This window comes from Zootoca vivipara, chromosome 2 (assembly GCF_965207765.1).
Source record: "Zootoca vivipara chromosome 2, rZooViv2.hap1.1, whole genome shotgun sequence".
In the NCBI taxonomy this organism is placed as follows: domain Eukaryota; kingdom Metazoa; phylum Chordata; class Lepidosauria; order Squamata; family Lacertidae; genus Zootoca; species Zootoca vivipara.
The window spans coordinates 63,233,187-63,259,108 of record NC_142584.1 but is presented as its reverse complement, the minus strand read 5'-3'; the positions used below and the strand labels follow the sequence as shown (position 1 = coordinate 63,259,108).

The 25,922-nt window shown below is 42.1% G+C and overlaps 1 protein-coding gene across 2 annotated transcripts in view; it reads right to left on the bottom strand.

The window, feature by feature from the left end:
* The window catches only part of SGCD (sarcoglycan delta), a 268,299-nt gene that overhangs the window by 113,819 nt on the left and 128,558 nt on the right, over positions 1-25,922 (bottom strand). For both annotated transcript variants that reach the window (XM_035105746.3, XM_035105741.3), the window contains exon 3: positions 8,104-8,205. In XM_035105746.3, coding sequence (XP_034961637.1) covers positions 8,104-8,205 — 102 coding nt within the window. The remainder of the gene's footprint in view (positions 1-8,103; positions 8,206-25,922) is intronic.

Here is a 25,922-nt window from a genome sequence, read left to right as displayed (position 1 = left end):
CTGCGACCGTGGGAACCAAGCCCGCTTTGCGCGCGTTGCTTGTTTGTCGCTCCACCGGGATTCCTGTCTCACCCCCACCGCCAGAGCCGCTTTGCTCAGCTGATCCATATCACTGGGCTTTGGACCTCTCGAGAGCTCATCCTTCACCTCCTCATGCAACCCCAAGTAGAACGCCGCTTGCATTGGGGGGGACCCCAGTTCCCACCCCAATCTGTGCACCAGCATGGTGAATTTCGCCCAATACGCGCGAACTGTCATATTTCCTTGGCGTAAATTATGAAGTTCCTCCTTAGTCTGGTCCATATGACTATCGGACGAATACATCGTTTTCAAACCTTCTAGAAATAGTTTGACATTTTTCATGCAAGGATTTCTTGTTGCAATTAACGGTCTTAGCCACTCCCTGGCTGCCCCGGTAAGGTGCTCCACAATAAACGCTACTCTGTGCTCATCATCAGGGAACTCATCGTGGTGCAGCTCAAGAGCATACACAATCTCAGTCTCAAAGCCTTGAAATTCCTTCGGGTCTCCATTGAACTTGCTAACTAGGGTCCCAGCTCTCCTTCCTGGCAGCACTTGGACTTGGGGTGCCCCTCCCGCCTTGTTTTTCTCTGCATCCAGCTTGTTTTGGAGGTCTACCGCCACCGCCCTTAATTGCTGCTCTTTTTCCTGAAGCTCTCTCACCTGTTCCGCAAGTTGTAGCCGGTCGTCCTGGACCTTCTTAGTCTCCTCTTTAGCTGCCTTCAATTCTCCCTGCGCCTGCAGCGATAGCTGCTGCAGTTCTAGCTGGGCTTGCTCCGCGATCTGCCGCCACTTCTCCGCCTCTGACACGCTCATCCCGGCAACTCCAAAGTAGCCCAAAAATGATTAGGAGGTTGCTGTCACGGTGGCCGGAGTGGACTACTTCAGAGTAACGACGCCACGCAGCTCTGCATTTTATTCTTTTATTGGTGCTGCGTATTTACAGTGCTCAAGTCATTGCTATTTACACGGAGTGATGTGGTCAGTCGGTTTCAGAACCTCCTAATGGCTTTTGGCGCGTCTTTCTCCAACACAAAAGCTTTGGCAGACCCATCCTCTTGCCCCTCCTCTTCCTGCGTAATTCTGGAGTTGGGGGGATGGGTCTTCCCCCCTTGCTTGCCCCTTCCTGTCCCACCTGGGACCCTGGCTCCTCTACCTTGCCTGAGCCTCGGACACGACTTCCTGCTTCCCCACTGGAATCGGAACTCTCCCTGCTTTCCCCTTTGCTCGGGGACGGGCTTGAACTCAGGAGGGGAGGGACTTCGCGATATCCCCTGTCCCTCACACAAGCCAAACATGGTTTATCTGTGTACAAGTTTATGAGATGTTAATTTAGTTGACTTTGTAATATGAATGTTATAGAATGCCTTGAAGTATTTTGGACCCCAAGCCCATTGCTTTGGCATTGCTCTAGTTAGTTAAGAGCAAGCCGACGCAATGTCTTTATGGTGGGGGAGATATGTGACAAATTGAAGCACTTTAAAAATGTTTATTTCTGCCCGGCTGGCAAAGAGTTAACCCACCTCCAGCCTGACTGGCATAGAACTCTGATGGGGGCGGGACTGTGCCAGGTTTGAAAGGAGGGAGGGTCGGTTTGGTCAGTTAGGAGGAGGGAGAGGGAGGAAGGTGGGGTGTGATGTTATGTGGTGGCTTATATGAAGACAGTTAAGAGGCTAGGAAAACTTAAAGTTAAATGTTTGACTGAGTTTATTTTGTACAACTGGAACAAAGCTAATTAATAAATGACACGTTAAAGAATCACTTATGTTTTAACACAATAAAACTTCATCTCTGTTTTTGCCAACAAGAGGTCCGTTTGTATTTTTCCAGCGAGGTACCAGGACTCACAGCCGTGGTGACTCAAGAGAGGGCCAAACTCACCTCAGGCAGGGAGGAGGTGGTTTGTGTCCTGAAGTTACACGGAGGAGGCTTAGAAGGGTAACCTGAGGTGCCAAGAAGTTGCCAGAGTGCCTAGGGCAAACTTCTACAGTGGGGGAATCCAACTGAGGGAGACCCTTTACAGGAGGCAAGAGGTTATTCCTGGGGGACAGCCTAGAGTTTCTTAAGGTACCAGGCCACGTAGGCTGGAAGGCTCTCCTTACTTAGAAACCCATTAGGAAAAGGGGTTGATTTTTGAGGCGGCAGGAGCAGAGGGTGGGTGTTTTCCCCTCTGGATTCCTGTGTCGCAGTGATAGTAGGAGAGAGTGGGACACGGGTCGTCACATTTTTGGTGGCAGCGTCGTGATCGAAATTCAAAGCTCACGCGCCTAGTTTGGTTTGAGTCTGTCAGGATTTTCCTGTGAGGAAAATGACTCACGTAAGAAAACCCAGAGAGGCAAAAGGAGATGAAAGAACGGAAGGGGCTGAGGGAAGCCCAAGTTCTGAGGTAGAACTGATGAAACTACGAATTGAGATGGCCCGGATTGAAGCTGAAAGTGAGAGGGAAAAAGCTAGAATTGAAAGTGAGAGAGAAAAAGCTAGGATTGAAGCTGAAAGTGAGAGAGAAAAAGCTAGAATTGAAGCTGAGAATGAGAGGGAAAAAGCTAGAATTGAAGCTGAGAGGGAAAAGATGGCATCTGAGGAGAGAATGCAGTCCGAGAGGTTAAGGGTACAATTAGAACAGGACAGAATGAAGCTTGAAGAGATACGTTTGCGATCAGAATTAACTAGTGGCCCAGTTAATAATGATAGTATCGCAATTAATTTAAAAAGGTTCCCCAAATTTGGAAAGGACGATAATGTCGAATCGTTTCTATTTACCTTCGAACGCGTTTGTGTGGAATTTCAAATACCTGAGGAGAACTGGATGCTTTATTTAAGACCTCAAATTTGTGGGATACTAAGTGAAATTTATGCTGACCTGAGGGAAGAAGAGCTGTCAAGTTACCAAGTATTTAAGCAAAGGGTCAGGGTTCGATGTGGACTCACGGCTGAACAAAGCAGAAAGGCTTTTCGTGAGGCAAAAAAGGAACATAAAGAGACTTATGCCCAACTAGCTAGCCGCTTAGATAAATTACTTGACAGATGGATTCAAGGGAGTGGAGTGAAGGACTTTGATGAGTTAAAACAATTAATTTGTTTAGAACAATTTTTTAAGCAAATCCCTAGCAATTTACGTTGGTTCATGAGGGATAAAAAACTGAAAACTGTGGCACGGGTTGCCGAGGTCTTAGACGAACTACAAGGTGATTTCAATGAAATAGCATTCCCAAAACACTCACAGAAGGGTAATCCATGGAGAAACAGAGAAATTAAAGACAGGCAAGAAAATTTTCCTGTCAGGGAATCAGTTTCTGACAAGACAGGGTCTAAGAAAATCACTTGTTTTTTCTGTAATCGTGAGGGCCATGTACGTGCCAGGTGCCCCCTGCTGGTTAAGTCGCAAACTACACCTACTGCAGCTAAACAAGTAAAACTGGTAATGCAGTCACAGGAAAATAGCTCGCCTCAGACAGAAGGCTCAGAGAAATCAGACAGTCCAGCTGAGACTACTTCTAAGGTCTTGCAGGTCTGGAGGGCTGAGCAGGAGTGCAACCAAGATTACATGGAGCCAATTGAATTAAATGGTCAGTTTTGTTTAGGTTTGAGGGACACAGGAGCAGAAGTCTCACTTGTTAAATCCCAATTTGTTCCAAAGGAGCAGTACCTCAAGGGTCAGTCCTATAGTTTAAAAGGCATATGGGGCCCACATTTTGAAGTACCATTAGCTGAAGTTGATATTACCTACAAAGGATTTTGTGGCAAATGGAGAGTAGGAATCCTAAATGAATTGGAGGTACCCTTTTTAATAGGGAATGACCTAGCTAGTCAGAAGCACCGTATTCAAGTGATAACTAGGTCACAGTCTCAAGTCACTGAGAGTAATCCTCCTGCAGTTATAGAGTCACCCATAGAGCCTGGTGAGGATGAAGGGCTGATTAGCGTGCCAGTGGTCCAGGAGCACGGTGCCCAATTCTTGAGTGATCAAAAAGAGGATGAAACTATAAAAGAGCTGTGGAGTAAAGCACAAAGTCCTACTGCAGAAGTAACTGTGGAGAACCCCTGCTTATTTACCACCATTGAGGGAAGACTGTATAGAATTTCTAGGAGGAGGAAAACTGCTGCGGTTTGGGAAAGGAAGAAACAGTTAGTGTTGCCAAGAGCTTACCGGTTGCAAGTGCTACAAATGGCACACGACGCACCCTCAGCAGCGCATCTAGGCATTAGAAAGACTAGTGATAGAATCCAAGCAAGATTTTACTGGCCTGGGATGGGCAAGGACATCAAAGAGTATTGCAAGTCCTGTGTGATCTGCCAAAAAGCAGGCAAAAGAGCGGACAAAACGCGAGGCTTGTTACAGTCTATTCCCGTAATTACTGAGCCCTTTTCCAGAGTAGGAGTGGACATCCTCGGGCCTATCTCCAGAGTTACAAAAAGGGGGAATAAGTTTATTTTATGCCTCGTGGACTATGCTACGCGCTATCCAGAAGCAATACCTCTAAAGGACATTGACTCAAAGACTGTAGCAAAAGCCCTCATGTCGGTGTTCCTAAGACTGGGATTCCCCAAAGAAATTATAACAGATTTAGGGACATCCTTCACGTCCAAGACCATGGAAGAGCTTTTAACTCTTTGTGGAATTAAGCATGTTAAAACTACGGCTTATCATCCACAGTCGAATGGCTTGACGGAGAAATTTAACTCGACCCTGAGCCGGATGCTAAAAACCTATTCCATCAATCATCCTAACGACTGGGATGAGAGGCTGCAACACTTCCTATTTGGTTATCGCGAAGTGCCGCAGGAGAGCACAGGGTTCAGTCCTTTTGAACTCCTATTTGGTCGACAGCCACGAGGACCCCTAGACTTGATGAAAGCAGCGTGGTCAGGGGAGGAGCAGATCGACAGCCCTGATGTTGTGACGTATCTACAGGAGCTGCATAGCGACCTTCAAGAGCTACGGGAGCAAGCTGCTCACAACTTGCAGCAGGCACAGCGTCGACAGAAGCAGTGGTATGATGCACACGCAAGAGACAGAACTTTCCAGCCTGGTGACAGTGTGCTCGTGTTAAGAACAAGACGTCGAAAGAAGTTGGAGATGTCGTGGGACGGTCCCTTCAAAGTGGTCGAGAGGATATCAGCGGTGAACTATTTGGTAGAGTTAAATGGGGAAGGGAACCGATGTAAAAATTTTCATGTAAATTTACTTAAGCCTTATTTTGACAGAAATAAGTTGGTGTTACAAGTAAAGGGGAAGGTGACACAAGGAATTCATTTAACTGGGTGGGGAGAGCTGAGTAAGGGCACAACTCTAGCAGAGGTGTCATTCGATGAAAGTCTGACCCCAGAGCAAAAGGAGCAGTTAAAATTAGTCCTTGCTCAGTTTGCCCAGATCTTCTCAAACATCCCAGGGAGGACCAACCTAGCAACTCATGTAATAGACACAGGGTAAGCACATAAGTGGGAAGGAAAACATCATAGCGGACGCTTTATCCAGGTATTTTTGAGAGGTATAGAATGGTGCAAATGATTATATGAAACGGTGATAACCCTAGCAGAACATTTGTGCTTAGGCGTTATAATCTGACACAAGCCAAACATGGTTTATCTGTGTACAAGTTTATGAGATGTTAATTTAGTTGACTTTGTAATATGAATGTTATAGAATGCCTTGAAGTATTTTGGACCCCAAGCCCATTGCTTTGGCATTGCTCTAGTTAGTTAAGAGCAAGCCGACGCAATGTCTTTATGGTGGGGGAGATATGTGACAAATTGAAGCACTTTAAAAATGTTTATTTCTGCCCGGCTGGCAAAGAGTTAACCCACCTCCAGCCTGACTGGCATAGAACTCTGATGGGGGCGGGACTGTGCCAGGTTTGAAAGGAGGGAGGGTCGGTTTGGTCAGTTAGGAGGAGGGAGAGGGAGGAAGGTGGGGTGTGATGTTATGTGGTGGCTTATATGAAGACAGTTAAGAGGCTAGGAAAACTTAAAGTTAAATGTTTGACTGAGTTTATTTTGTACAACTGGAACAAAGCTAATTAATAAATGACACGTTAAAGAATCACTTATGTTTTAACACAATAAAACTTCATCTCTGTTTTTGCCAACAAGAGGTCCGTTTGTATTTTTCCAGCGAGGTACCAGGACTCACAGCCGTGGTGACTCAAGAGAGGGCCAAACTCACCTCAGGCAGGGAGGAGGTGGTTTGTGTCCTGAAGTTACACGGAGGAGGCTTAGAAGGGTAACCTGAGGTGCCAAGAAGTTGCCAGAGTGCCTAGGGCAAACTTCTACAGTGGGGGAATCCAACTGAGGGAGACCCTTTACAGGAGGCAAGAGGTTATTCCTGGGGGACAGCCTAGAGTTTCTTAAGGTACCAGGCCACGTAGGCTGGAAGGCTCTCCTTACTTAGAAACCCATTAGGAAAAGGGGTTGATTTTTGAGGCGGCAGGAGCAGAGGGTGGGTGTTTTCCCCTCTGGATTCCTGTGTCGCAGTGATAGTAGGAGAGAGTGGGACACGGGTCGTCACACATATCTTTAGCATAAGATGAGTTCAGCCGCAGGCTTATGTGCATGTATTTCCTCATTATAAGCTTCAGCATGACAGTGTGTTGGGAAGTGTGGCCGATTAGTGAAGTTTGTGAGGGGGAAATTGCATCAAATTCTTTGGACAGGGACCTGTCTTTATAATGCCTTCTTCCCCAAATACTAAAACATGTATGTACTTTGTTTGTCTGATCTTGCTACTAGTCTGCTCTCCTGTTGAGAGGTTGATGGAAAAGCATCAAATCTACAACTGCCTCCATTAAGGGAAATGTATGCGAGGGAGTCAAAGATCCCAATTTCCCCCGGTTTCATTGTGTTCTTCACTGAGTATCTGTACCAGCAGGGTAAGGCTTTTCCTTTGGCCCACAAGGAAGAGAACAGGATAGCTCACTCAGGTAACAGATTTTGCACACAGTTAAATGGGAAGGGACTAGTCAACCACGTCATTATTCTATTTGTAATTTTTTGAGCTTTATATTAAAAGGTAGATTAAAAGTAGAGGAAAAAAACATTTAAACAGATAACTGCCTTAAAGGCATTCATTCTTCTTACTCTAGATTAGATCTATCAACTTCTCTGTGAAGTACAATAACAGCAATGCCCAACAAAACATATATTGTAACATAAGGCAAAAGGTAAGGTAAAAGTGACTACTGGACAGTAACATCCAGCCAAAGGTGACTATGGGGCGCAGCGCTCATATCGCTTTTTAGGTGAGGGAGCCAGCGTTTGTCCGCAGACAGCTTTCCGGGTATTGTGGCCAGCATTACTAAACCACTACTAGTGCACGGAGGACTATGACGAGTGGCAGAGTGCACGGAAATGCCGTTTACCTTCCCACCACAGTGGTACCTTTTTATCTACTTGCACTGGTTTGCTTTTGAACTGTGAGAAGCTGGGACAGAGCAACAGGAGCTCACCCCATAGTGTGGATACGAACTGAACTGCCGACCTTCCAATCAACAAGTCCAAGAAGCTCGGTGCTTTAGACCACAACACCACCCTTGTCCCTCGATATATTGTACCAGGGTTCAGTAGAGATAAAAAAGAGAGAGAGAAGGCATTAAGCCATGAATTAATGATCTAAAGGGACTAAAGGGAAAACTATATGAAATTTATTGCATTGACCAAGCAAAACAATTCTCATTAGGCCTAGTAAATAGACTTTAACTATGATGGCACCTCCACAGTTGGAAGCAGTATATTTCTGACGGCTGGATTTTGAGGGCAAATCACAGAGCAAATCACTATTAAAATATCCTCTGCTTGTGAATTTCCTGCAGAATATAGCTGGTCACAGCCAAAATAAGTTTTAGAACATTGGACTTGTTGCAACTGGACTAGTTCTGAAATTATCCGTTTTTTGTTTTACAAGATATGCTGATAATTCTTACTTTTAATTGCACAAATATCAGCGAGCTACTCAATTACCGACCTGCAATGCAGCCAACCTAATGTACAGTTATAATATAGATTGGTTGTGTACTTGTCGTTAGTGACATGTTTTCTGTAATCAAAAGACAAGAATTTGGTTTTTCAAAAAAAGGAAGAAAAACTTACTGTCTTGGACCGGATTTCTTTGGCGTAGAGAGGTTTCAAGAATTCTGAATCTCCTTCTAGCTTTAAACCTTTTTCTGTAATCCTTAGATTTCCCATTCCATCCTGAAATATAAAAATGGTCAACATTAGCCACGATTTCATGAACACTAGGCTGTCGAAAATGTATTTCTCGGGTGGGGGGGGGAGACACCATGTAAAACACTGGGAGGCACTGTACAAGGCAATCACTTGCATTATCCTTCTGGCTTAGGCTTTCTGAGGAAATTGTGTTTCAAGCAATTTGAAATGCCTCCCCCCCCAAAAAAAAGCCGTTTATCTGCGTGAAAAATGCCCTTTGGGTTGTCATCTGAGGAACAGAGAGGTGAGAAAGAAAAATGATAGGTGGCGTTTAATGTTAACACAAAACCATTCATTGTAGCATGTCTAGCTTTCAACATTTATACAAATACTGTCCCTTCATTTATGACAAGCTCAGGACACAAAAGATGGATCTGCCTGTCACAAATACCTACCTTTAAAATTGACAGCTTGCCATTGAAAAACAAGTATTTTGCAATCTGAATTATCCTTTTCTCTCTCTTGCCTTGTGCATAATTAATTCAACATCTTATTTGGGACATTAATAAGTCCAGGTTTTTTTTTAATAAATAAAACCATAGTATAACAGGCTGCCCATAAGAAAGATAAATAATCTGTTGGCTGAAATAATGGTGGCTGAAAAACAGTTTGCTGGAATATGAATGTGCATCCCCCCCCCCCAATTCTCCCATCTCCCCAGTTTCTTTTGTTAATCTAGTAGAATAATAAATCCATATAGGCAAGCAAAATATATCTACATTCTTACTACATGTTTACTTTAATGTCTCATAACCATGTCACCTGTTGCACCCAGCCTCTTAATAGTTGAAGATGTGTTGGCAATGCATATGCATGTGAGAGGCAAAGTTATCATTAGGATATCAAAGAAATACACAACGACAAGGGGCATTCTAAGATGCAGAACAATGTTTACATTTTAGGAATTTAGAACTCTTAAGTAAAATATAGAGTTAACAACACGGTAGCAATTTCAGAAATTTGTACCCCAGTTCACCTTAAATTCACCAGTGACCAAATCCATCAAGAGATCCTAGATCATTCAATGGCCTATCATGCATGTCCAACAGGTAGATCGTGATCTACCAGTAGACCACTGGACGTCTGTGGTAGATCACTGGTAGATCATTGGCTCCCCCCCAAAGAAGCTGCACAACTGTGGCTCCCCTAAAAATAGCTCAACATTTTACCTCCTCCCTGAAAAAACTCAACAACTTTGACCTGAACCCCAAAAAGGGGGTAGATCACTGCCAGTTTTTAACTCTGTGAGTAGATCGCAGTCTCTTGGGAGTTGGCCACCCCTGGCCTAGATCATTCAATGGTCTCCATAGTTACTCACCTGCATTGTGGGTTTTTCGTGTGAGGCTACCCACCAGTATGAAAAACGGTTACTTTTATTGCTGCCCCTCTAATATTTTTACTGGCACCCATGGAACTTTTATCAATATATGAGTACTGGCATCTCATATTTTACAATAAAAGAGAGAACAGTTTATAATTATGGGTGCATTCATACATTAATGTTAATTAATTAATGTTAATTCATGTCTGAATGACATGCGATTGTGCACATGCACATGGCACCGAATCCAGAATGAGCCTAAAAACGTAATGAAAAGGGGTGTAGGCAGGCTTTCGCATGCTCCACCAACATGTATTGGGGTCCAGAATGAAGCCCATACATAAAACAAAGATGCCTGTATATACCAAAAGCCAAGTTGCAAAAAAAAAAAAAAGACACACACACCTGCCTTTGCTGGTGTGACTGGCAAGTAAACTTTTACTTCATAGTTGAGTCAGCTAACATCATGACGTCACCATCTGATTGACAGGTGAGAGACCACACTCATCAAATAGGTCCTTTGTGGTTGGGGGAGCTCAGAATCTACAGCTCATGGTACCTAAAGCTCATGGTGCATAGATGTCAAAAAAAATTTTTTTACAACAAATGGTGTGAAATGCAGGCTGGCTGTAGTTTCCAGCAGATGTCTGCAAATAGTCTACTTCTTTTAGAAATTGTTTAGTTATGTCTTTTCAAAAGGTAATGAAACAACTTGCAAACTATAATAGAAAACAAAAGACGGTAGATATAAGAATTCCATTCCTTATGGTTTGCATGCAATACAATGGTATTCAGAGGCACAACACACACAACTGAAAATACCCTAAAAGACTTTTACCATGAGAAGTTTTATATTTTATCAGGGCAGACACCTCAGGTTTATTCATTCATGATGGCATTTTTTTAAAATTGTGTATGTTTGTGTGTGTGTGTGTGTGTGTGTGTGTAAAATGGAAAGGGAAAATGTATTATCAAATAACTCACAAACATTGGAAACACCATTTCTGACAGCATAATTTTAAAGTTATGAAGAAGGGAGTGAAATAGATCTCACTGCTGACATAAAGCTAAGCTAAGCATGCAATCTGTAGCCTTTTGAGACCAGAACTAAAACCCTTAGGCAGCTTTTTTAAAAAAAGGATTACTCAATGCACTTTATTGCCTTAGGGATTTAATGTAAGAGGTGCATGGAGTGTTAGGGGAGGGGTAGTACCTCTGGTGAGGAACATACTGTGGTCCTTCTGGGATAGTTTGTCCATATGAAAGCTGAGATATGAAAGCTAGGCGCTAAATAGCACCTTAAACCTAGGTTATAGGTGCAACAGCGGAATGTCTTAAGTTCCCTTATAAGAATACAAAGCTGAAAAGGAATGAACAGCTAAAATATTATGTTCATTTTATACATGGTCTAGTCCTTCCCCTGCCCACTCTCCTAATATTCTTAAGAGGGCCTCTTCTCCGATCTTCAGAGAGTAGGTGGAAGTGGGGAGGCAGAAAAAGGTCATTTCTTCCACTCTGCAGTTTTACTCTGAAATCTTAACCACAGTACTGCGCCCAGAGCTCAGAAACTGCTCGTGCTAATGAAATTCCCTGTCGCAAACTGCTCCTAGAACAATGGGAGTTTCAAACACTGTTTGTCCACCTTTGGTCCCCACCTTGCACTCAGTTCTCAACTGTAGCTCCTAGAAGCTGTCAGCTTTGACTGGCCAGCTAAACCAGGTGAGGGTAGTTGATGGATCTCAAACCCTTGGTGAGTTAGGGACTTTCCCTGCATGCAAAGGCAGTTTCTATCAGATTGAGCAGATGAGACTAATAGTGGGTTCAATAGTAAAGAAGGTGGTTTCTGCATGTGCTGTAGAGGGGCAGATCGGGCTCATCAACCTGGGAAGGTAGTCGATCTAGGAGAAGGAAAACTCTGATTCTAAACCCCCATTGCCTTGTGTGTGAGGGAAAGGCTTTGGGAAGAAACCCCAAGGAGAAATCTGTACCCACTGTCTTGTGGGACATCTTTGAGAGAATAAAAGGCTAAGGACGGGCTAAGGCTAAGAACAAATCTGGAGTTCTTAAAGATGGTTAGATGGCACCTTGTACACCTCCTTCTGGCAACTCCTGCAGCCTAGTTGGTGCCAAAAGCATTGCTATGCTTTCCTTTGCACCATATCAGTGAGGCTGAAAGGTGGGCCTTGGCATCTGGGCAGCCCAGTACCTCCATATATATTGACCAGGCTTATGCCCTGGAGAGGTCACTATGCAGTTTGACTTAATCCCCGGAGGCATACTCCATTGACTCTTGAGACAGACAGATGGCAACAACAACATAAGAGAATAGGTCACCTTTATTTGCATAGTTACCAGTACTTCTTCCCATCATACCCCTTGCTGCCCTGAAAGTCACAGGACCTTCTGAAACTGCATTCCATTGGATGAAAGGGGCTGCTTCCCTCCCTGTTCCCATGTAGAGGCACTGTGCACAGGTGTACTGAGCTATCTAGATGCTGTTCAAATAACCTCAGAGTTGAATCTCACATGAAATAAGGCTGTTAGTTGGTAGAGTGAAATTTGGACTTGTTGGAGTTTGTTGTAGGGCCTGCCTGAACTTCCTGCAGTGGAAAACAGATGAGGATAAGGAAGACAGTCTCCAGCATTGTAACAATTAAACCTAAAGGCTTCATGGTTCTCTCTCTCCTGCCCATTCTATCTACATTTTATCCCTGTATGATAGGCTAGCTAGACTGAGAGATGGCAACTTGGCCAATGTCAAATCAAACTGATTCTCTTTTTAATATATAATAATGCATCTTCCATGATTATTGTTTGAAATGCCACTGCAAGCTTCTCTATCAACCTTTTTATTATCCCGAAGCTCTTGTGGTTCAGAACACTGGCAATTATTGTGTGTCATACAGTTGCAAGGTTCTGCAGAGAGAAGGGGGGGGAGAGATACAACGAAGCCCTTTAGCACAATGTAAGTGATGATGAGCTCCGGCCTCAGAGGTGTGAGAATTCAGGGTATCATATAATTTTGAAATAGAAGTGATAAGCAACTCTTCAAGGGAGATGTGTGCTGCGAATTGTATTGTTAGAAAGGGAAAAAAGATGGAAAAGAGCAAATTCTTATAGTATCAGTGGTGGCTTATGTATTCTAGCGGGGTTGTACCAAACATTAGCTAAAACATAAAGGGCAATGAATGAAAATGTGATTAGGGCAGCACCAAGCAGTTCTGATTACATTCCCACAGTGCCATCATTTGCTATTCTAGAGTGAGTAGGAATTATTTCAGCTCCTTGCAAGCCTGGTGTAAAAAGAAAAATACACCTTTTGAAGCTCTGAAAAAGGAATCACACCCACACAAGATTTTCCTGGTATATACATTTCAGCAAGGCTATGTGACTCAAGAGCTAATATACAGCAGCCTGTCATGCTTCCATTTAGCCAAGTTACATGTCAGGCAAGCTAGTTCCTTTCAAGAGCTGAGAAAAGACAGCTACTTCAAAGTCGACACAATCCCACAATTGCTCCTCAACCTGACTGCGCTAAAGACATAAGAATCAGCATCAATTCCTGACTCTGGGGGGCCCTTCGGCAAGATGCAGTTGGGCCCTGCTGGACTTGGCCAAAGGCCAACCAGATGCCTAAGGGAACCTCCTTGACACTATTGCTGCTGCCCTGTAAGACAAGGCAAACTGGGGCTGCTGGTCCTTCTTCTAGCTCCTGCCGTACTGCTCACTCACTTAGAGCACCCAGGCAAACAAGCATTTACCACCCCTGTTCATATGTGGGTTCATTTTTATTTATTTTATTTGAAAAGTAGAATTTACTGCTTCACATTGAGCATGAAAAGATAAAAAAGGCTTTAATTGATACTTCCTGTAGCACCTGGAACTATAATCATGTTAGCAGTAAGCAGCAGAAACCAAGGGTCTCTGTAACAGAGACATGAAAGACCAAATTCACCCTCTGACATATGCCTCCAGCTTTCCCCCTCCAGTCTCCCTAGGAAGAGCAGCAGTACAGATGGCACATAAAAAGGTAAGGCTCCCTTGCTTGCCCATATGCATGAGATGATAAGGAGAAGCCAACCTTCTTGCCCTGTGTGGCATCAGTCTCCGCAGTATAATCCTCTGCTAATTCCGAAATTACATGGTTTTAAATTAGTTTTAATATCCAGGTCACTACTCCACTGTATGTCTAAAGAACTTACATCTGTATTTAAAAAAGTAACAACATAAAAATCATGCTGTCTTAGAAGGTTTCAAGACCATGACTTCTGTGATGTCCATAACAAATATAAAACCTTAACCAATGACCCTCAACAGCACAGCCAGCCTTATTGCCTCTAGCAGGGAGAAGTCATAAAGCACAAGTTGATCCTGAATGGCTGGTGGTTGAATAGTTAGAAAAGCCAGAAGTGTCAGCTAAATTTTGGGCATAACAGACCCTGAAGTACTCCATAACTACTGAATCTGCAGGTCTTATATCACATTTATAACTGTGGCAGAAAAGCACTTATTGGATATAATTTTGATATATTAGCTATCTATAAATCCAACGTGAGCCCAGGTCGCCACCAGTAAGCCTGAGGTGCCACAGAAGCAGACAGAGTTCCTAGGAAATGTGAATTACAGTTAATTACCCACCTTCCTTTCAGCTTGGGATACCACTGGATTGAGAACAATGAGTTATTTGACCAAGTGAAAACTATTTCTAACACAGCTGCTTTCCACTTATCTTAATAACACAATTGTTGTTTTGAAGTGTTAAACAGCTTTAATGCTGATTTAAATAAGCATGAAACAGATTTCCCCAAAATCTGACAGGGCGAGTATTTTTAATCCAAAATTAAACATCCAGGGTGTTTTCGCAATGTCTAAGGGATTCATATGCACTCCAGTAAAATAATATACTGCACATACATAGGCCATTCCCCCTCCCACAGCATCTTATTAGTATGTGTATCAGTAACACAGGTGGATGTTTGTGCAAATAAAATGTTAGGACCTGAAAGCTGCCAAAAACGGTTCATGCTCCAATTGATTTTAGACTTTCTTAAATCAAAATTCAGGAAGAATAGAATACCAATCCACATAATGATAAAGGAATGCAACAGGGGAAATTCTCTCCTCCCTCATCTCGGTGTAAGGGAAAGTTAAGGGGAAAGCCTGTGTGCACTGTGCGGTCCATCACACACACACAGTTTCCATCACAGAAACTATACACCACTATGAGAGCCAGTGTGGTGTAGTGGTTAAGAGCGGTAGACTCGTAATCTGGGAAGCCGGGTTTCGCGTCTCCGCTCCTCCACATGCAGCTGCTGGGTGACCTTGGGCTAGTCACACTTCTTTGAAGTCTCTCAGCCCCACCCACCTCACAGGGTGTCTGTTGTGGGGGAGGAGGGGAAAGGAGATTGTTAGCCGCTTTGAGACTCCTTCGGGTAGTGATAAAGCGGGATATCAAATCCAAACGCCGCCTCTTCTTCTTCTTCTTCTTCTTCTTCTTCTTCTTCTTCTTCTTCTTCTTCTTCTTCTTCTTCTTCTTCTTCTTCTTCTTCTTCTTCTTCTTCTCAGCATCTGAGATAAAGTTTTGTATCTAAGATACAAAGTATATCAGAATCTATTTCTGCTTCTTCTCATTGAGGAATTTTGTGCAGATACACCCCAATGTGCATCTCCTTTGTAATATTAAGACCAAAGAAGCAGGTACTACATTTCTAAGTAATAAAAATCTTTAAAGCAGGAATCAGGTGCCTTTTCTTTAAAATAAATCTGATTTAGTTACAATGGTACCTCGGGTTATAGACACTTCAGGTTACAGACTCCACTGACCCAGAAATAGTAACTCGGGGTTAAGAACTTTGCTTCAGGATGAGAACAGAAATTGCGCAGTGGCGGCGTGGCAGCAGCGGGAGGCCCCATTAGTTAAAGTGGTACCTCAGGTTAAGAACAGTTTCAGGTTAAGAACGAATTAAATTCTTAACCTGAGGTACCACTGAACTGGGTTTATATATGTTTTCAAGTTCTGTTGGTGAGAATCTCCCAGAGCAGCAGTTTTGTACCAAAGCTTAATTCTACCACTTTGCCTGTTCAAAAATAAGAATAGCAACAGGCACATCAAAGTGCTGGTGTGCTTTGAACCATTCAGCTGTTTCCTAAATTATGATGAAAACTAGCACATCAGTTTTATCGTCTGAACCACCTCTCATTTTATACAATGCTGCATAATGGGGAAGGATAAAAATTTATACGCTGCTGCTGACGACTGCTGTATGTCAAAAAAATAAGTAAAGAAAGAGTGTGATGATAAAAAAACCTGATTTATGAAACTGTCACTTTATTGCTGCTGAATGAGAGAGGATTTTTAGTGGCGTGAAAAGGAGACCAGTTTAACAACCAATTACAGAATGATGGTGTTAGTGTAGAGGAAGAGTTTAATACATGTACCACTATTTTTGACATTAAAATGAAGAAAGAGGTACCGGTATTAAATCTCTTCTCCATGCCATGATACCTATATGTAACCCACTCTCAGACCTTAGGGTGATAAGAGAGTTGTTGTTGTTGTTGTTGTTGTTGTTGTTGTTGTTGTTGTTGTTGTTGTTGTTATCTCATCACAAGAGCTCTGAGGACTCATTTTGTGATGTGTGTCAACAATAAACCTGTAAGAGCTTTTAACCTTTCCGTGTTTATAAACAAAGATTTGTTTATTGGATTCAAGTTAGATTAGAATTGCTGCTTTATGACTGTTGTGAATTACAATGTTTGGAAATAATAAAAATGTATTCCATCTCTCGCACTCTTAGTTTACAGTTTTGACTTGATAGCTTATTAGGCATTAAGTTGCTATTTATGAATAACAGCAGGTGAGGCAGGTTCTAATGGCTGTTTGTCCATGAGACCTTTGTTGTTGTTTAGTCGATTAGTCGTGTCTGACTCTTCGTGACCCCATGGACCATAGCACGCCAAGCACTCCTGTCTTCCAGTTTGGTCAGACTCATGTTCGTAGCTTCGAGAACACTGTCCAACCATCTCATCCTCTGTCGTCCCCTTCTCCTTGTGCCCCCAATCTTTCTCAACATCAGGGTCTTTTCCAGGGAGTAATCTCTTCTCATGAGGTGTCCAAAGTATTGGAGCCTCAGCTTCAGGATCTGCCCTTCCAGTACGTCACATTTTATGGATTAAGAACATATACTCCTGCCAACTTTCTTCATGGGTACATGTGAAGAAGAAGAAGAAGAAGAAGAAGAAGAAGAAGAAGAAGAAGAAGAAGAAGAAGAAGAAGAAGAAGAAGAGTTTGGATTTGATATCCCGCTTTATCACTACCCGAAGGAGTCTCAAAGCGGCTAACAATCTCCTTCCCCCCCTCCCCCACAACAAACACTCTGTGAGCTGAGTGGGGCTGTGAGACTTCAAAGAAGTGTGACGAGCCCAAGGTCACCCAGCAGCTGCACGTGGAGGAGCGGAGACGCGAACCCGGTTCCCCAGATTACTAGTCTACCACTCTTAACCACTACACCACACTGTATATGTGGTATACATTTGCTGGGTACCTGTGATTACTCACTGCTCTCTGCTACATGCCCTCAACGTGGGACATGACAATGTAAAACTAGCACACACATATGGTGTGCACTCTTAAACTGGAACAGTGGCAAGGTCCTAAGTTATCTATTTGATCCTGAAATCTGCATCTCAAGTTAAATTCTGAAACACGTACAAATCCATTATAGTAATCCTTCCATTAACTTGGGGACTTGTACTTTTGCCTTGAAAGGTAATCCTAGCCTATAAATCCCAGATTTGGATTATTTTGGAAGTTCATGGGCCTTTAATAAATGAAGTTGCTGATGAGCAGAGGACTCTAAAGTTAACTGGGATTTAAGCACAATAGCCCAAGCTAAAGATCTGGTGTATCAATAATGGTCAGCAGTTTGCACTAGAAAAACTCCCAAACTTATTCATACAAATGGTCTACTCACATTCATAACATTACATGGGCGGCAGAAACTCATGTGCAATTGTGGCACTGCTTCTGGGGGCCTCTCCCAAAATGTATATGGGAGCAGAGTTTTTTTGCTTCTTGGCTTGGTGTATTGTCAAAACTGCCACATCTACTAAAGGCTAGCAATATTTGCATGGTAAAGCTCTCCTGCAGAGTTGAAAGAATAAAAACCATCCTCTAAGAAAGTAAAATTCACTTACAATAACTTATCTCAAGACCAACAAGTAACCTAACAGGAAGCTGTTTTCAGAAACTATTCAGAAGATCCACCTGTGAACAAGCTCTCTAAGTGTGGCAATCCATGATAAAAAAAAAATTACAAACCTGATCGGCTGTGTCTGCTATCTTTTTGCCTCTCTAAAACCTAACCAACTACTGCAGAAAATGCTTGTGCTTGCTTTTACCAATTTGCTTTTAACGTTTGCTATTATGCTGAGTAAATACTTTTCAAGATTCTACCCCATCCCCCGCCCAAACAACCAACGCACCAAAGGTGTGTTATTACATGTGGATATTCTGCATATCCAATACTAAGGAATAAAAGTCTCACAAATACTTTTCCAGGGGGGGGGAAATATTATCTATCTTAGGTGGTTATCTCATGTTGGGAGACAAACAAAAGGAGTTGTGATGAATGCTGTGGACTGAAATTAGAAGATCTACAAAACTGTAGAAAACTACCCCAACCCCCCCAAAACAAATACTATGATTATAGAGTTATAAATTAAGCAGGTCAATTCAGGGCGGCTGTCTACCAGCTCCATCTGGTACGCAGGCTGAGACCCTACCTACCCGCAGACTGTCTCACCAGAGTAGTGCATGCTCTGGTTATCTCCCGCTTGGAATACTGCAATGCGCTCTATGTGGGGCTACCTTTGAAGGTGACCCGGAAACTGCAATTAATCCAGAATGTGGCAGCCAGACTGGTGACTGGGAGCAGCCGCCGGGACCACATTACACCAGTCCTGAGAGATCTACATTGGCTCCCAGTACGTTTCCAAGCACAATTCAAAGTGTTGGTGCTGACCTTTAAAGCCCTAAACGGCCTCAGTCCTGTATACCTGAAGGAGCGTCTCCACCCCCATCGTTCAGCCCAGACACTGAGATCCAGCGCCAAGGGCCTTCTGGCGGTTCCCTCACTGCGAGAAGCAAAGCTACAGGGAACCAGGCAGAGGGCCTTCTCGGTAGTGGCACCCGCCCTGTGGAACACCCTCCCATCAGAGGTCAGAGAGATAAACAACTACCTGACATTTAGGAAATACCTAGAGGCAGCCCTGTTTAGGGAAGTTTTTAATCTGTGATATTTTAATGTATTTTAATGTGTGTTAGAAGCCGCCCAGAGTGGCTGGGGAAACTCAGCCAGATGGGCGGGATAAAAATAAATTATTATTATTATTATTATTATTATTATTATTATTATTATTATTATTATTAGGACAAAGGCGAAGGTGTCCCAGCTCTTTCCCCTTGATGTCATGAGTGCTATTAGTCATTCTAAGAAATAGAATGCTGAACTGGACAAGCATTTGCCTTTGAAGATTCCTCTATTCTGAAAACCCATTAGCTGCTGAACATTCTCAGTCAATTTCTGCATCTCCAGAATGCAAAGACTTATCAAGTTGTCTCCTCCAGCCATTAGGGTAAAAAGCCAAACATATCTGGATAAATTCCATTCTGATTTCCAGTCTATTCCCATCCGTATGTTCCTAGGGCTCAATCTGTTCTCATGTAAAAATCAATTGGCATTTGCCCCCGCCCCCTGGTGTAGCAGTCAGCTTATGGCTGTATTCAACTTCTATTTGAGTCTATGATAGTCTTTTGCTGACTTTAGTAGGAGTTATAGCAAGCCATTCAATGACCCTGGAATAATTCCTTAAGCAAAGAAAAGCAGGAGTGTAAAATATGACTTCCAGTTAATTTTTCAATTAACTTGCCACTGTAAAATTCATTTTTTTATGAGAAAACTTGAACCATCACCTGAATAAATAAAATAATTTTCTCTTGTGTCTGAGAATTATACCCCCTCCCCACATAAATTTCATTAGACAGCAGAACACAGTGAAATACATACATTGTATAACATTGCATAACATTATGGTAAACTTTTAAATACATTGCCCATTATAAGCGCATGCCTAGAACTCCTGGATCTGATCTGGGGGGAAAGAGTACCTTCTGGGCAAGAATGCAAGACAGTCAAGAACCTCCACAGACATCAGCTGTAACTTGTCCGTGAGCTTGCTTTTCCCTCTTCCCCCCTCTTCCCTTTTCCTCTTGTGTCCTGTCTTTTTAGATTCCTGGCAGGGAATCAGAAAATGATTTCTGTAAGTCACTCTGAAAGCCTTTTTGGGTAAAGGGCAGGGTACAAATCTTGTAAATACTGTATATAAATTAAAAAACTGTTGTGTGGGGAAAAGAATCAAGTGCTGGCATGCTGATTATGAACTGAAGCATTAAATTTATTTCTAATAAATTTAAGTACTTTTTATTTTGAAAACTACTCAAAACAACAACAACAATAAAATATTAAATGTGGCTAGCAAGCAGTTAATACCAAAACACTCTCTCTGCAAAACTCCGTTTTTAGTACAACAGCAGCACATTTTATTAACTCCCGCCTACTTCAAAATGTAAAGCCTGCCTTTCTACCCTATCAGAACTCCCAAGGTGGTTTCAAATTTACCAGCCATGCATATCTTATGGAACATTTGTTTTAGGGACATTATAGAATGGTTCATTTTCTTATGAGCATTTTCAGTATTATTGCCATATTCCCAACAGCAGATATCAAGACTTCATTCAATAAAAACAGTAATTCAGATTATGCCCATTAAATTCACAACCTGTTTAGCTTTGTGTCTACCTTGCCAACACATACACAGCCATACAGGAATTCAATCTCTTAACTATTAGGCTCATGCAGTTTATTATTTGGAAGTGCTTTGATAAAATTGGCTCAAGAAGCTCCCTATTTTACAGACGGAAATAGAAGTAAATGTAAAGCTTTACTTCTTGCACTGATGAATTGCAAGTATCTACCAATCACAGAATTAAGTAAGGAGTAACAGGTCAGTGGAAAAGACCCTGGTGTTGAGAAAGATTGGGGGCACAAGGAGAAGGGGACGACAGAGGATGAGATGGTTGGACATTGTTCTCGAAGCTACCAACATGAGTTTGAACAAACTGCAGGAGGCAGTGCAAGACAGGAGTGCTTGGCATGCTCTGGTCCATGGGGTCACGAAGAGTCGGACACGACTAAATGACTAAACAACAACAGGTCAGTCCCTGCCACCTCCCAGAAAAAGCATATGTTGGAAAAGATGTGTCAAGTCAAAAGGCGCATTGGAAAACAAATATTTAGCATAAATTTCTGATGGAGATCTGGGTTTTGTTTTTTGTCCTAAAAGCACGCAAATGCCAATAAAATCCAACACATTTTAAAGCCTTTTCTCATGAGGTATAAAACTATTAACCTTATTAAAGTGTGATGATGATTATAATGCACCCTTTGCCATCAGGTCTCAGGACAGATTACAACAATTTGAAATGCATAATTCAAAACAGTTAAAACAAATTAATGTCATTGGAATAGGGTGGGTTTCACATCTCAGGTGTCAAAGGCCAGGGTAAAGTATAAGGCTACCACAGGCACAACCACAAAAATGAATAAATATAAAGTGCTTCCTAATTTTAGGCTGAACTCACCCTTACAGACTAAACAAACAAACAAACAAACACAAAACCACCACTTTTGGCACAAATATAAAATTCTGAAGTGGTACAGCAGAAAAATCTGTAATGTTATTTTCACTTTATTCTTAAGTATTTATATATTTTCTAGACATACATAACAAATAGATGTATAATCTGCATTTCTTTCTATCAGGGTAGCTAACGTTATTTCTTCAGGGGAACAATCATATGTCATGACACCACTTTTCCCATGGGATGGACAGCCTATCCCAAATTTCGAAGGAAATGCACTCAATCTACCACTTGAAGCAGGGGTAAAGCTTTTATCTTTTTTTTAAAAAATGGGGAAACCTCCCCCCAGCTCTAAACGTATCCTACTTTTCTGAAGGACTGGATGATTTCACTGTGATGATGTCACTTTGATGACGTCATTTTGGGCCAATCTCAGTTCGCACCTACTAATACAACCAACCTAAGGGTAGATTTCATTATTGTATTTTACAGTCCTTTGCCAACAGGACATTCCATGTCATTACTTGAGCTTGGGACTGAAGGAGCTAAAAACATAAAAGCAAAATATGATTACTCTATAACAGGCATCCCCAAACTGCGGCCCTCCAGATGTTTAGGCCTACAACTCCCATGATCCCTAGCTAACAGGACCAGTGGTCGGGGAAGACGGGAATTGTAGTCCAAAACATCTGGAGGGCCAAAGTTTGGGGGTGCCTGCTCTATAAGAACAATAATCTGTATTTGCATTAGCAGAGCTGTTTTGACCCTCCCCCTAAACAAAAAAACAAAAATCAAACAAAAAACCCCAGACATGAATTACAAACAACAGGAACTTTCTTTTTGGGAATACACAGACCAAAGTCCAAAATGGAAAAAATAATAATCCAAGACAAAGATTATTATTAGTCCTAATCTTCATTAGTGGTGTTGCTCTCCCTGTCCGTAAATCATAATAAAATGGCTTTCTATCATATACAACATATGGGGAAACCTCAATATTATTCTTATATATTCACAAGATCAGGGTTTTTCCACAACTACAACAGGCATAAGGAATCAATACATGCAGGCTTCAGCAATGATAAAGAAAATTCAGCTGAAGAGGTAGACATTGCTTAGGTCTTTTCAGACCCTTCCGTGTCCTCACAGAGCACACTGACATTAGCCCTTCAGCTAAATAGAAAAAAGTAAAGTAAACAAAAGAGGTGTTCAAACTATATCCTACTGATGATTTTTCAAGGACTGCTAAGCGAGGAATATTTCAGAATCCAGTGGAAAGTGGAAGGAATGGAACATGATGGCTAGGGATGTCTAGCAGCGTCCTTTCAAGTTACTGACTTGAAATAGTTCATTCGGGAAGCAACTTACTTTAAAATCAGATTCCCCTGTCCAAAGAAGCAACTCAAGAATTCTTCTCTAAGAAACCACTATGGAATTTTTATAGCAGCATTTGTCACAAAAATATATGATGTAGTTCCTTTGCTATCAGAATATACTGGAAAATAATTTAAACTGTCTCCCAGAGTTATCTGTAGTGAGTCCATGACATTGTTGTTAGCAAGCGGGCTCCGAGAACAGCATAGAAATGAGGCAAATAAGCTACAGCCCTCAAATAGATAGGCATAAAAATATTGGTTTCTAGAAACAAATGCTGAAAGAATTATTACTGGATCCAGAACATATTAAAGGGACATCAGAGTGCCCCTTTAGTTAAGGAAAGTAGCCCCCTCCCCCCCCCAAGAAAGGTTCTGCCATTATAAGTCTCAACATTCTATAGCTTATAAAAATGGCACATGCTGAGCTAATAACTTGAAACCTGGCATTATCTATCTGATGAGGTCTACGAATGTGCCAAATTTCCAATGAATCCAAGAAAAAATGTCACAGCTACAGCAAGTAAAAAGTGACAGATGTGGATGCTCTGTCACTTTTTTAAACCAATTTTTAGAATTTCACATTTCTTTCCAATTTTGGTGGGGGGAATGGTATGCTTTATTTAGGCTCATCAAGAAAGGCTCTATTTCATTGGTTTGGTCAACAGCAGTTTAAAGCTATTAAACTGGAATAGAATGTTTGCAGAATGAGCCAGCCAGTGCAATGTCTACTCCTTTTGCAACAGGGTGGTGGTATGTTCACAAACGTATCTGAGCCCAAGGGCAAATCTGGAAACTTGAGAAACTGTTGTAGGCACCACACAACCACCCATGCGCCACACGACACCTCAACCACACAAGACCCTGCAAGCATGCAACTACTGAAAGCACACAACTCCACTTGCAATGTAGGAAACACAACCAAACCTCCCTTCTCTTCTCCTCTTCCATAGTAGCTACTGACACCACCGGGACGCGGGTGGCGCTGTGGTCTAAACCACTGAGTCTAGGGCTTGCCAATCGGAAGGTCAGCAGTTCGAATCCCTGCGATGGGGTGAGCTCCCATTGCTCGGTCCCAGCTCCTGCCAACCTAGCAGTTCGAAAGCACATCAAAGTGCAAGTAGATAAATAGGTAAGGTAAATGGTGTTTCCGTGCACTGCTCTGGTTTCGCCAGAAGCGGCTTAGTCATGCTGGCCACATGACCTGGAAAAAACTGTCTGCGGACAAACTCCGGCTCCCTCGGCCTCTAAAGCGACATGAGCGCTGCAACCCCAGTCGTTCGCAACTGGACTTAACTGTCAGGGGTTCTTTACCCTTTTTAAAAGCTACTGATAGCTACTCTCTTCTTCAGGAATTTGTCCAATCCTCTTTTAAAGCCATCTAGGTTAGTGGTTGTCACTTCCTCCTGTCGGAGCGAGTTTCATAGTTAAACTATGTGCTTTTATCTGTCCTGAATCTTCCATATGCTAGCAAAGGTTCAGGTACACAATCTTTTTTTTGACCATTCAAGTCAGTTGTTCAGTCATAGAATCGGTTGTATCAGACCATTCCAGGAGTAGCATCTTTTCCTACACCATTAGCTCCTCTTGTAATGCTTGGTATGGATTTTTCTTTTATGATCTTTTAGTACATTTGAACATTTCTATGTTTTTGCTGCTAGCAATCTTCACTCAAATGTTCTTGTTCTTCAAGCTTTAACAATTTTCCAGTCCCGCGAATCAATCAAGACAAAAGTTTTGGAGGCTCATGAAATTTCTAAGTCAACAGCAAAACAATTTATTGGGAGATATTGGTAACAATTGTAAACCTAGACTTGGTTATTACACATATTAAAAGCTCCCTTTTATAGAGTTCTTTGGATAGATAGTGAAGCAGTCTGGAAGGACAGCATTCTGCTTCTTTCATTGTATCTGGGGCTGATCTTCATACAAATTGACAACGTAAAATGTGAAGATCCACTGATGACTTGCCTACATTTTGACTGAATGGGGCCTTATATTTCAGAGGGACTACTTCAGAAAAGTGGTTCTGTTTTAGGGCAACATTGATATAAACACACAATGCTAAAATACATCCAGATTTGGATGCGTGGAAGTAAACAAGTTTTACTTCAGACTTGAGAATGTGGACAAGGTGTTTGGATTGGTCAGGGCGACCCCTTGCCCTCTGAATCCTTGCCGCTCTTGGCTGATAAAAACTACCAGGGAACTAATTAATTAATATTTCCACTTACTTGCTGCAGCCCTCCTTTATTTTCCCAACTCCCTTCACCTGCTGCAGCCCTTAATTAATTCACTGCTCCTAACATCAGCTTCACAGCCCCCTCATCACGTGATTCCCCTAAAAACAAAACCCTAAATGTCAGGTTTACAACACTGGACTACACGTCAGGTTGTCATATACTGTAATATTACTATCACAGAAATTTTGATAATTAAGTGGTAGTCAATGGATTTTAGGCAAGGATGGAAAGATCAGTCTGTTTCTGTTCAATGCTGTTTTTATGTGTTTATTCCTATGTTTGTTCAGCCGTATTTCTACTCTACATGTTGACCTGTAGTTGGTTAAAAAAAAAATTATTAATTTTTTTGAGAGACTTAAATCACAAACTTTGGAGAAGTACAAAATCTGAACAACGACTATGTTGTGATCTCCACAGTAGTACAAGAGGTGAGTTCATAATGAAATCCACAAAGTTTGAATTCATCAAGGATTCCTAGAATCAGGTGCTTAATATACCCAACAAACAACTGTAACTGCTATAATTGCAGAGAAGTTGATTTACAGCACAATCCAAACCCAAGATCTGACAGGATGTGTGAGTTTGGAATAGGCAGAACTTGGGCTCATCCAGGGGAACTTACTCTTCCATAAATTCTCAAAAAAGGAAAGTGGGCATGGGGTAGTCTAGGACAAAGAGACACCCCTATTTCAAGCCACAAGACCTGGCAACCCAACAGAGTTTATGCTGGTCAAAAGATTTTTTCCTTTCATCAAAACATTAACACCCTGCCTTTCTAAATAATAATTAAAAACCCCTCAGGGCAGTGACATCACAAGGGAAAATCCTTATTGGATTGATCACATGGGTAATCCTAACCATTAAATCTTGGCTATCTAAGAGGCAAAGTGCTTACAAAAGGATGAGAGAGTAGAAGGGAATTGGATCACATTTTGGATCGGTTCCTATGAAGTGTCAACATTCAGCACCTTGCCAGTTCTGAAGGAGTTTATCTGCAGTACAACATGGAATGCAATTCCTCCTCATTCCTTGGCAAAGCACCTGCAAATTGACCAGAGACTGGG